This window comes from Teleopsis dalmanni, chromosome 2 (genome assembly GCF_002237135.1).
Source record: "Teleopsis dalmanni isolate 2A chromosome 2, ASM223713v2, whole genome shotgun sequence".
NCBI lineage: Eukaryota > Metazoa > Arthropoda > Insecta > Diptera > Diopsidae > Teleopsis > Teleopsis dalmanni.
The window spans coordinates 123,880,107-123,892,628 of record NC_051847.1 but is presented as its reverse complement, the minus strand read 5'-3'; the positions used below and the strand labels follow the sequence as shown (position 1 = coordinate 123,892,628).

The 12,522-nt window shown below is 28.0% G+C and overlaps 1 protein-coding gene across 1 annotated transcript; it reads left to right on the top strand.

Annotated features, from left to right (window-relative positions):
* The first annotated feature begins 958 nt into the window (after nucleotides 1-958).
* On the top strand, nucleotides 959-12,245 carry LOC119678954 (sodium-coupled monocarboxylate transporter 1-like). The gene is made up of 9 exons (XM_038091078.1): nucleotides 959-1,281; nucleotides 1,395-1,554; nucleotides 1,617-1,734; nucleotides 7,476-7,543; nucleotides 7,606-7,757; nucleotides 7,906-8,046; nucleotides 9,164-9,647; nucleotides 9,741-9,868; nucleotides 11,846-12,245. The coding sequence occupies exons 1-9, from the start codon at nucleotides 1,061-1,063 to the stop codon at nucleotides 12,123-12,125; spliced, it is 1,752 nt and encodes a 583-aa protein (XP_037947006.1). The 5' UTR covers nucleotides 959-1,060; the 3' UTR covers nucleotides 12,126-12,245.
* The last annotated feature ends 277 nt before the right edge of the window (nucleotides 12,246-12,522 follow it).

Below are 12,522 nucleotides of genomic sequence, written 5' to 3'. Positions count from 1 at the left end.
TACTAAAATCGGTGTAGCCTATTAAATTCAGTTGTGAGGCACAGCTAATCATTTAAATATTAAAATTATACAAAGGAATAATCTTGACCGTTGTGGTTAGTACTGAAGCACTCCGATTAATGAAGAACCGGAGCATGCATAAAAATGTTAATATTTTGAATGTGCCCGAGGATGTTAAACGACTCCGCAAAATATCGTCTAACACTGGGTACACCTGTTAACACTTGCAGTAAGTTTATTATACGAAAAAATGACCTACCTTATAGAAATTAAGTTCGAAATTAGGCAATTACTTTATAAGTACATATAATATATACGAAGTTCAATGGAAATTAGATAGTGCTGTCATAGGTAGGTATATTCCAATTGTAAACAAATTTACTGCGTTTATCTTGTAAATGATTTGTGAATAAAATTATTAAACAATGAAATACGTATGTATATATGTATATTTATAAATAATATCTTAAAGTAGATTTCTATATGTGTACCAATTACGTATTCTTTATATATTTTGTTAATCATCGTCCCTTTTAATTTATACTAATTTAGATAACTATATATATATAATATCTTTTAACGTCTATCATGTTTAAACAACGTTTAGATAATGTTTATTAGAAGCCTTATGTACTTTAAAATTTTGAATACGTCTCACTATTAGTTTCTTCATTTAAAATCGCTGTAACACGCGACTTTATATCAAATCAACCTTAGTCATTATCAACAATAATATTTTAATTATTATACATAGACAAATGAAACAATTTATATAATTGTTATAAAGATAAGTAAGAAATCTCTTTTAATAGACCTCAATAATTATTATACTTTGTTAAAAATGATTGCGATATATTTAAGCAAATCATTGCTGATAAAAGAATATTATATCTAAATTTCTTATAAATTTAAAACAGATCTTTATTGCAAAATTATTCATTTGCAGATTGTGCTTAGCGTGAAAATGTGTGATTAAAAATTAAAAAAATTAAGGAAAAGTGAAAATTCTAAAACAAAAAAATTTGAAATCCTTTGAATAGTGAAAGATAAATAGTTCAAAATGGAATTACTTAATGAAACCGCTGAAATCGTGAATAATGGAATTTCTCAGTTCACATTTAATGCTACCGATTATACGGTCTTTGTGTTTATGTTATTGATCTCATTTGGCATTGGTGTTTATTTCGGTTTCTTTGCCAAAGGTGCTGATACAACCGATGAATATCTAATGGGTGGGAAACGCATGAAAACCATACCTATTGCTATATCACTTGTGGCAAGGTTTGTGCTAAAAAAAGTGTATAAAAATTATCGTATAACACTGATCTAAATGTTGTTTTTAATACATAAAATAATAAATAACAAATTTAAAAATATTAAAAACCTTTTTACAGTCAACTTTCCGGTATATCCATCATGACGATACCTTCAGAAATGTATTCATTTGGCATAAATTGGTGTTTTAACGTGATCTCAATGTTAATAGTTGTGCCAATCCTGTGTTATGTTGTTATACCAGTTTTTTATAATAATAATATATCGAACTGTTATGAGGTGTGTAATAAAAGATATATAATCACAATATTAATTTAATTCACATAATTCAATTTAAACAGTATCTGGAAATAAGATTTAACCGCAAGACGCGCCAAATTCAAACAATGGCCTTTATAGTTACATTGTTCCTTATGTTACCAGTTTTTATTTTTATACCAGCACTTGCATTTTCACAAGGTAAAATATGATAACATATTTATTTTTATCATTTATTCTTTGGCACAGAATTAATTACACTAGTTTACAGCTAACATATACATAATGTCATTGTATTTTTCCCATGTGTTTTGCTTCACTTAACTCAAAAATTACATTAAGAAAACTTTTTATAGATAGGTTTTCGAAAAACTACATTAAAAAAACTGTTTATGGATAGGTTTTCGAAAATCGCATTAAAAATGGATTTGTCTGTCTATGGACAGGTTTTCGAGATTTGAGGTAATAAAATTTTTTTTCAGACATACAAGGAGCATCACATATTGGATATTAACTCAATTTATATATTTTAGAGATAGATGAAAATTGGTTAAATTTAATTAATTTAATTAAAAATTGAAAAACAGTATTAGAAGCTATTATTACAAATTAAATTAATATCTTATTGTACCTTATCGGACGTTAGCAATTCGAGATATTGTGCAACATAAAAGTTACATTTGAAAAAAATGAAAAAATATTTCAAACCCTCATATCTCGAGAACCTATCCATGAAAAAATTTTACAACATGATTAATAAGCCTTAACGAGCAAGAAAAATACACTGGCATTAAATGTTAGTGCTTCTACATATACAAATTATAATTGTATAGACAATTGGTGAACATTATTTTTCACCAAAGATTTCATTTGATTATATACTAGTGGGCCGTGATTTATTTTATGAATAATATAGATATACGATTTTAAATTTTATCTGATATCAACACATGTTGCTTCAATATATAATACAGTACATATAACATGTTAATCTTCTTTATATAATATTACGAGTACATTAAACTACATTAGCTAGCTTTATATAATATTATTAATTTAATTATTAATATGAATATTAATCCCATAAATATGTTGCATTCTACCAAGATTATATCAAGATTTTTAGTTTCTATATTTGTTATATATAATTTATTAATAATTGTCAGATGATAGATATGTAACTCTAACAATTATTATAAAAGAAATAAATGTAGGAAATTATTCATTTAATTAATTATAACACATGATTTTAATTATAGTGTATTTTATTATTGTCAGTAACCAAAGTAGGGGTTTCAGTGCTCGTTAGTTACATTGCCATTATTATGGGTATATATACCATTAGTACTTATTATAATTAAGTGTCATATAATTATTAATTCGATGAATTGTTTGATAAACGATACAAATTATTTCTATTTCTTATCAGTAATTATAACATAATCCATTTTGTAGTTTTAATACACTGAATCAAAAAACAAAATCTAATCATTTTTAATGGCTAGCGCAAAATACTATATTCAAACAGGATCAAAAATAAAATATCTAATAATGTATATCAAAAATCTAAATAAGGAAGAAGTGGAAGTAATACCAAAATGCATGATTAAACAACAATTGCTTGCTCTATGGTCGCTAGAAATGACAAAAATGTAGTTAAGCAAATGCATTTCAATAAAACCCAGGCAGTGTTAAGCGTGCTACTATATTTAATTTATGTGGACAACGTTGAGGGTCTTCAACTTCTGAAGGTCAACTATTGCTTTATCGTTACGCTAAACATAAGGAGGTTTTAACTCAGTGAAGTGTGCATGTGATGGATAATCATTCGTTATTAACATCTTTGATTGCAAAAACATCGCTGATTACTTCTCTCGGTTTATGAAGATTTTTTTGCTATTCTGTTGAAAATATTAAATTGTTAATACAGCTGTTATCGGGTTTACCATAGAATATGATTAGAGTATTGCATTCAGGTACTTCAGATATGTTAGAAGAAATATACTTGTATTAGCCGTAATTTTTTTTTCAGAGATGTAAAAAACAGCATTAAGTCTGGTTGAAGTAAATTGGCATCACTTTCAAAATATTTCAAATGCATATTTTCTGTTGGATTGTGTCCAATATGAAATATAAAAATTATAAGCACTAAAAATAAATTAATTTAAATAACAGAAAACAAAATGAATATTAGATGCGAAATAGCTTTAGCATTTTTATCTTATTTATTTAAATTAAATTATCAATTTATATATTTGAATTTATTAGTAAATGAAATGCTCATATGATTTTAAGGGATGACTGGATTTTTTTCAGTGCAATTATTTCCAGTGAACATTCACAATAGACTGATTTTTGAATTTGGCTGCACTTAAGCTTAAACATTTTTGCAAGTAAAACCCAACTCTGAACTCTGAAGGATTGTGGTTGAATTACCTGTTTTCTTTCGTAAGATGCGAGTATTTTTTTGCTACTCTGAAAGAAAAAATTACGGTTATTTTAACTAGTCGTTTAGGAATTCAAATGTTTGTTAAGTTAGGGTTACATTAAGCCACGCACTATACAATTAAAACAGCTACAGCCCAAGCAACTTAATAAACAAAACAATAAATATAGGCAATAAAATTTGGCTTTTGTTATTGTTGATTTAAGTAAGAGGCAAACAAGAATACTCGCTTATCAGTAATAGAACGGACGAAAATTGCAGAATGGCTGAATATCAAGATGCGAGCTTTGACTAAAGATTGATGAGAGCTTGACGTTTAGCTGATAGCAAAGACCCGTGTTTGGCTGATACACATAAATAAATGCATGCTTTTGTTTTGTTATTAAACATAGAGAAATGCAGAGTTTATTTACGAGAAATAGAGAAAGATAATACGTGGTTGGCTTCGATAATGAAAGTTTAAAAAAAAGCTGTACCAGAATAACAATGGAAAAATTTACAGATTAAATGTTGCGACAATTACCAGCTAAATGGAAATAGGAGAAAAAAGCACATGCACAATATTGGCGAGCATGAGTTCATGATGCGCTGGAAAGTATACTAAGGCAAGTGCTTTAATAAAAACAGGAAAACCCGATGTCACATAAGACAACACTAAATAAAAATTGTAGCAAAAAAGCGTACAGAGATTTACATTTGCTTTTTTTCTAACTGGCAGGCGACTTATCAACGTTTGAACTTGGGCTTTGGACTTTCATAGTCTTAAGTAGTTTTACCAGTGGCTCATGCCTTCGACATTAATTAGTGAATTATTTAATAGCTTTATCAGATGTCAGATAACTCGTCACTGACGGTTTTAACAGCAGCTAAAGGGAGGTCAGATAACTCAGTTCTGGCGATCTGACGATCACCTCTAATGATTTTAATAATAGCTAAAGCTGATAAGTAAAACGGTGAATGGCGAAATAAAGAAACGAAAAAAAATTTGTGAATAATGACCGTACTTCACCCATAAATTAAATGGTTTAAACAAATTTAATATTTGTAAAAAAGGTAAAGTATTTTATATATAAGTGAATGTTGCGCGTAAATGTATTAAATATATAAATAAGCTAATTATCAAAACAAACTAAAGTAAAATGAAACCCACCACAGGGAAAAACATATATATTTTCTCTGTCAGCAAATCAGCACTCCTAGCACTTCGCTCACCTCGATTGACCTCAAAACTAGTGTGGGAATACCTTCAACTTTTTAAAGATCTTTCTAATAGGAACTAGGTCCATTTAATATAGATCCCAGAATACAGCGGATTTGAGATAAATTAGAAAGCTAATGAACTAGCCAGAAAAGGGGCGGTCTCATATTATATTGAGCTAAAATCAATTTGCGGTCCTTCATGGAGCTTTTTCAAAATTAGAACTAATGAATTGCTGGAAAAAAAGCTCAGACTGATTGAGATAATGTAATTGCCTGCAGAGAAGCTGAAGAATTCATGCCGAATCGATCAAAAGCCACATCTCTCCAAGGAACATAATGTCATTTTTAACTGCTACACGCTTATGGAACTAAAGTGAGTTTGGCACAATAATCCTCAAAGGATGCAGTGACGTGGGGACATAGTTCTGAACTGTTCTAAAATCTATATATCTATCAAAATAGTTTCATACAAACTTTATTGAACGATAACTAGCTAAATTTTATAAATAAATACTTAGTATTATAAAAGTATTTAAGACAAACACTGTAAATGTTATTGTAATTAGTAAAAATTTTACAAGTAAATAAAGAAAGAAATACAATTAAAAATAAATAACAACCAAACCACCAGTGAGCTGGACATAAGAAAGATAATAGAAAACAAGAAAAAGTTACCTCCACTAAAAAAATGAAAAAAAAAATGGGAAATATGTACATATAACCTTGATATATATAGTTTTAATGATAAAATAATCTAAACACATTTTAAAATAAACGATTAATTCTTAGAAGAGAATCGAGTATTTTACATAAAAATTATGTGTTACTATAAAAGAAAAAGACAGAAGTCTTATTTTCAACTATATGTTTCCATATCCATAACCCAAAAATGGCTCAAATAAATATTATAAGAACGTGCAAATCTAGTACACATGTACATAACTGCAAGAGCACATGTAGTGAAGCACCCACTGTAATTCCGAATGTGGAACTACGATATCTTCAATCCAATCTTCTCTTGGATATGAGAGATTATGATTAAGTAGAATAGATATAAAAGGTGTTAGTAATTATTGCGACGAATATTGGAAGCATAGCTTAGTATTAGAAAATATTCCATGCCAACTTTGGACCATTTACAGATAATGTTAAGCTTAACTACCTCAATGCGAAGCCTACGAAGAAGTCATTGCTTAAAGTCATTTGTTGTATCTCTGTCGCCTGTTTACGATTAACCATACTAGGTTGTCACATAGAGGCATAAGATTTATAACATCCGAATAATACACGTGCTAACGTGAGAATTCAGATCATGTGCTACTGTAGAAATTAGAAAATCTCTCAAATTGTTTTAGCTTTATTTTTTTTCCTACTTATGGTAGTTTAGGACTTAAGACAACTTTCAGATATATCGCTTGTTATTATAGTTTCCATTGTATGTAATCGAATTTCGACATCAAGAAATGTGGTGTTTTTAGACCGTTAATGAAGACTTGAGTTTCATAGATTTGATCAATAATTAGAGAATTATTCATTTTTTGTTTGTGATCTATCCCACTAACAAGTGTGATTGCTATGACATACTTTCGGTACACCTTTAAATTTTGACAATACCTTAAAGTGCAAGCCATTATTTGCTAACATATATTATTATTACATATAATACTATCGTAATATAAATAATACCTATGCTATTAAAGTAAATAACACGTAATAAAAATATTTAGCAGGGATTTTAATAAGTACTCTCAAGCTTTATTTAATCTGCCAAACTCTAATCTCCTTATTTAACCATTTTATGAAGATATGAAGCAGCATTCTGTATTAGCATTTGCTTTAAGTTATAAATTTCTTGAACATATCATTTCTTCTTAAGATAAGCAACATAGTCCCAGCAGGTTAATCATGTTCTCAACACAATTTTCTTACACTAAGAAGGATTATTCAACTCAAATCAGCAATATCGGAAAAATTAAGTATAGCTAAACATAATTATAGTTCAATAGTCTACTTAAAAGTATCAATGAGCAAAAACCATGCAAACTTATGGACCACCAAATTCTAATGAAAGATATTTGAATTCCTAGAAAAGGATTTCAGAAAAAAAATATTCATTTGATTTTTGTAATGTTTTTAAAAAGTTATATTTAACAGTACATAATTCAATAATAATAATTCAATAAATGGAACCTATTGACTTTTTATTGACTTTATCCCCTAAGATAAGAACTATTTTTTATTGCAATTACTATATATTACGTATAAATACAATTGTGAATTATTTATATATTTTTAGTTACTGGCATAAATATACATCTCATAAATACAATCGTCTGTTCAATATGTGTATTTTATACTATGTTTGTAAGTACATACTAGAGGTTAGTATAAGAAATCTGTAGTATCAACAGTGATTTTATTTCTAGGGCGGAATCAAAGCGGTTGTTTGGACAGATGTTGTACAAGCATTTATAATGGTCACATCTGTGGTATTAGTTGGAATATTGGCTACAGTAAAAATAGGAGGAATTGGAGAAGTTTACCATATCGCTAAAGCCGGTGGCCGCTTAAATATCAAGTGAGTTTACTAAGCATTAACTTAAACTATTAAAAATAACTATTTGTTTTAAAACAACATGATAAGAAATTATTTTTGTTTATGTTTAAGATTCAATTTAATAATAAACATTTATAATACATTATGTATGTATATTAACTTTTATTAGTTTAGCATTCGATTTAACAACTCGCTCTACACTATGGAACTGTTTTATAAGTGGAACACTAATGTGGGCTTCATATGTTGGCCTGAATCAAAGTTGTGTACAGCGTATAGTGTCCTTGCCCTCATTGGGTCATGCTAAAAGGTAAGTCCATTTAATGCCTATTGATTCTAGCATATTTAATAAATACCTACAATTAAGATATAATCTAAAAATCTGATCTAAAATTTAATATAAACAATTAATTTGAATTGGATTTTATCTAATCTGAAATTTATATATTTGTTTACAATATTTACACCATGAAATATAATGAATAAAATGGATTTACAAGTAGTTCTCTATGATAGCTTTCTGTTGTATTTTTGTTTGTCTTTTTTGACGTCGTCTTTCATCTGTTATAATAGCCAATATTTGGACAATATAGATATTACCATTCCAAGAGATTCGTGTCACGTCCTTATTTCATGCTTATTTTCTGGATTCTATTTGGATTCTGGATTATATAAAGTGGCATCTGCTTGAATTGTAATATCACTGTTGCCTATATGATAGTCACTATTCTATCTATATTCTTTAATATTCTTTTATAAATATAATATAATTTCGTTTAGTAATTATATTATACAAATCTCAATGATTACAAATCACAATGATATATATGTGTTTGTGTGTGTATATATATGAAATATAGATATCATAACTTCACACCATGTTATTTTGTATTAAAGCAAATTAAATATCGTTTAGATATCGATTTGTAAACCCCATCTGCCAAAATAAACCGCAAATAAAAAAATTGAAGGCTATAATAACAACGTGCTTATCTCTGGACATCAAGAACGTTAGAAATATTATGAAGAATTTTTTAAGTTACGTAAACCAAGACAGTAAAAAGATACAAAAAATACAAAATGTAAGACTTAACCTATTATGTACTTTGTTTTAGGAATTACAAAACAAAAATGAGAAAATATTTTAAAATGATCAAAAATATAATAATACAATCGATAGATCAACACCGAAAATGCTGCTTGTATTATTCATATCTATCAAGTATTAATCGATTAAATAACACATTATTTATTTCATGAAATTATGTTAGCTAGCAATTTCCTTTAATGTCATGTTCTCTTTTCTAGTTTTCATGTCTTTTAGATAATTTTAGTGCTGTTAGGTGACACTATTTTCTAATTTTATTTTATTCCGTTTGTTCAATGCTATTGACTGTTTTTATTTTTTGTTTCTTTGTAATTTTCAGATCGCTTGTAATTTTTGGTTTTGGTTTTATCCTCATACTTGGATTTAACACTTACACTGGCATTGCGATGTATTCACGTTATCATGACTGTGACCCAATTCAGGCAGGATTTGTTCAAAAAACTGATAAACTAATGCCGTACTTTGTACAAGATATTGTAGGCCATTTAAAAGGTATGCCTGGTGTATTTATATCGTGTGTTTTTAGTGCTGCTCTGAGTACAATGTCGGCCAGTTTAAATTCCTTATCTGGTATAGTCTACTTTGATTACATCAAACCATATATTAGACACACAGAGAGTCGTGCAAATCTTATCATGAAAGTATTTGTCTTCGTAACTGGAATATATTGTATACTTGGTGGAGCTGTTGTCGAGAAGTTCTCTTCCATATTACAAATGGTTTATTCTATTGGAGGTGTTACTTTTGGTTCAGTTTTTGGTGTATTTATGTTGGGAATGTTGGTGCCTAGAGCACATGGCAGAGTAAGTAAAACTAATTTTATTCGCGACATTACAAACTTGTTATAATTTTATATAATACATATATATTAAATGAATAACGAATGTAATTTATAGGCTGCCTTCTGGTCTGTTGTGGCTAGTATGTTGGCAATGTTAGTTATAATTTTGGGTGCACAAGGTCGCATACATTACAAAACGTTACCCCTAACACTTGATGGTTGCGAAGAATTGAATAAGACAATGTAAGCTATTTACTATTAATACAATGTTAATATTTCAATATTTTATATTATACATACTTTATATATATATACATATATATATGCAAACATTCTTATTATTTATTTATTATTATTATTATTATTATTATTATTATTATTATTATAAATATTTATATGTATATTTTTATAATTTATTTATTAGAGAGGTTTCGAAAAGTAGTGACCTGCAACAACAGAAATTCTTTTTACATTATTTTAATTAATTTATGGCTAGCTATACAGCTGTTTCTAGTATTGCGAGTATATTATCTATAGAATTTTATAAATATATATATAAATATATATATATATATAATTAGAGGCGAGGCGTCGAATGGTTCAGAGTGTTCACTGAACACCTTAACAAAGCTTCCTTTTTAGACCTATTTTTTATTAAGTAAATAATCTCGCTATTATGCTACTTAACATTTTTTATAATAGCTTTTCCACAAAACGTATAATACAAACAAAATCACACATACATATGTTAGTTACACCCAACATTACATATAATTAATAAAAGAGAAAACACACTCCTCTTAAAATAGTTCAGAATTCAGAGAAAACACATTCCTCTTAAAATAGTTCAGGTTCAGAATAAAAACTGCACTGCGCTGCTTACAAAGCATGCAAATGAAACATTCACATTGGGACTATGTTCAATATTGAATGAACACAAAACGTACAAACAAGTATAAAAATAAAAGAGAAGAGCCCCGCAAAATATGTACGTAAAATAATCATAACTCTTAAATTAATGCGTGCAAGCGGTTCGATAAAAAAAATGAACCTCCAATGTTATGCAAAGTAAATACAAAACAGAAAAGAAATGACTGAGCGAAAATCGCTTTACATTTGACTAGAGGTTCAGTCGACTTAACTGAACCTCAAGTTCATACAAACCGTGCAAATACAATCAGAGTGACGGTTGCCGTTTTATATGGGCAAAAGGTTCAGTAAAAAAACTGAACCGCGCATAGTAAATACAAAGTAAAAGAGTAAATGAATGCATGAGAGTTTCTTACTCTTATGTAGAGGTTGGAAATAAATCAAAAACAAAGTCATTATTGCAATTTTATATTAACAAATGGTAAAAGTAAAAAAAAAAATTAAAGAAATTTGAAGTGAAAAATTATATTTAGAAATGGATAAATGGGTAATTAAAGATTTGATTCAAATATCTTTTTTTAAACGATCTTCTGAAAAAAAGGTTTTAATTCATAAAATGAATAGACCAACTCCAGATATGAAGAATTTGGTACCCGATGTAAAAATGTCGAAATCTGTGGTAAGTCGCCGTTTTCCTACAGCTATTTACCAAAAAAACCAGTGGATCACAGGCTGCGAACATTTAAATAAATTGTTTTGTTGGTCTTGTACGCTATTTGCTTGTGGAAAGGACAAAACTCAAGAGTAGGGGGAATACGTTATAGTTGGAATTCTGTTTTGATCAAATTGTGAACACCTTGCCAAAAAGCTGACGCCTCGCTAATGTATATAATATATAGAATTATATATATATAACATAAAAATAATTTTTGTTCTTGTAGTTCACTACTGTCATATTAACGTTAAAATCGACTTTAATATTTATTTATTTATATATATTTTTTATATGCGATATAAAAATATACTGATGTTCAATGTTATATATTGTTTATACTTATTATTTTTATTTTTTTAATGGGCTAATTGTTCAATCCTTCAATTAATACACATTTCAATTATTTCTAAAAATCATTTTTTATTTTCATAATTATAAAAATGGGAAAAATTTAAAAAGTGTATTATTTGAATAATTGACCAATTAGCCCGTTTCAAAAATAATAATAATAAGTAAAAAATGTTCATAATTGAAACAATAAAATATGTTATATACATCTTAATCTTATATATCTTGTGTTAGTTAATAAAGAAAAATACTTTATTAAATTATTTCATATTTGGAATTGTTTTTAGTGCTTCAACCACCTCCACTTTACTTCACTCCACTCAACATGGCACAAATGCTTCAGAAGGCTTTAACATATTCGATCTTTCGTTCAATTGGTACGTAGTGGTTGGTGCTATAATACTTTTTGTGGTAGGCATACCATTGAGCTACATAATACCACCAGAAAAGGATGAGAAATTCAATCCCAAGCTACTCTCGCCCATCTTGCAATACTTTATGAAATACGAGCTGACAAATGTCGAAGAGATGCCCGAGATTTTAACAAAAACGAATTTAAAGCAATAGAAATATTTGATAGTCACTGGAAAGTTTCATACTCATTGTGTTCGAAACAGATAAGTTTATTGTACTGTGTACAAGTCAAAGCCGTTATTGTTACCATAAGAATTTTATTGTATGTAAAATTTAATTTATTTGCATCTAAAAAACTTTGTGTTAAAGTTTTTAGGCATTAAACGTAAATTATAAATAAACATTTAATAAAACAAATTTAAGACAAACTAATAAAATGGATTATTTTCTCGAATTTTTCTAATGTTTTGCTTATAGCATTAAAAATTATCTCTAATTATTTTATTTGAGTCCGTGACAGTCTGCAGTCTAAGAATTTATTACTTCAGCTAATTTAAGTAAGAAATATTCCATTCAATAATTTTTGCTCATAATGTTTTTATCTTAATGA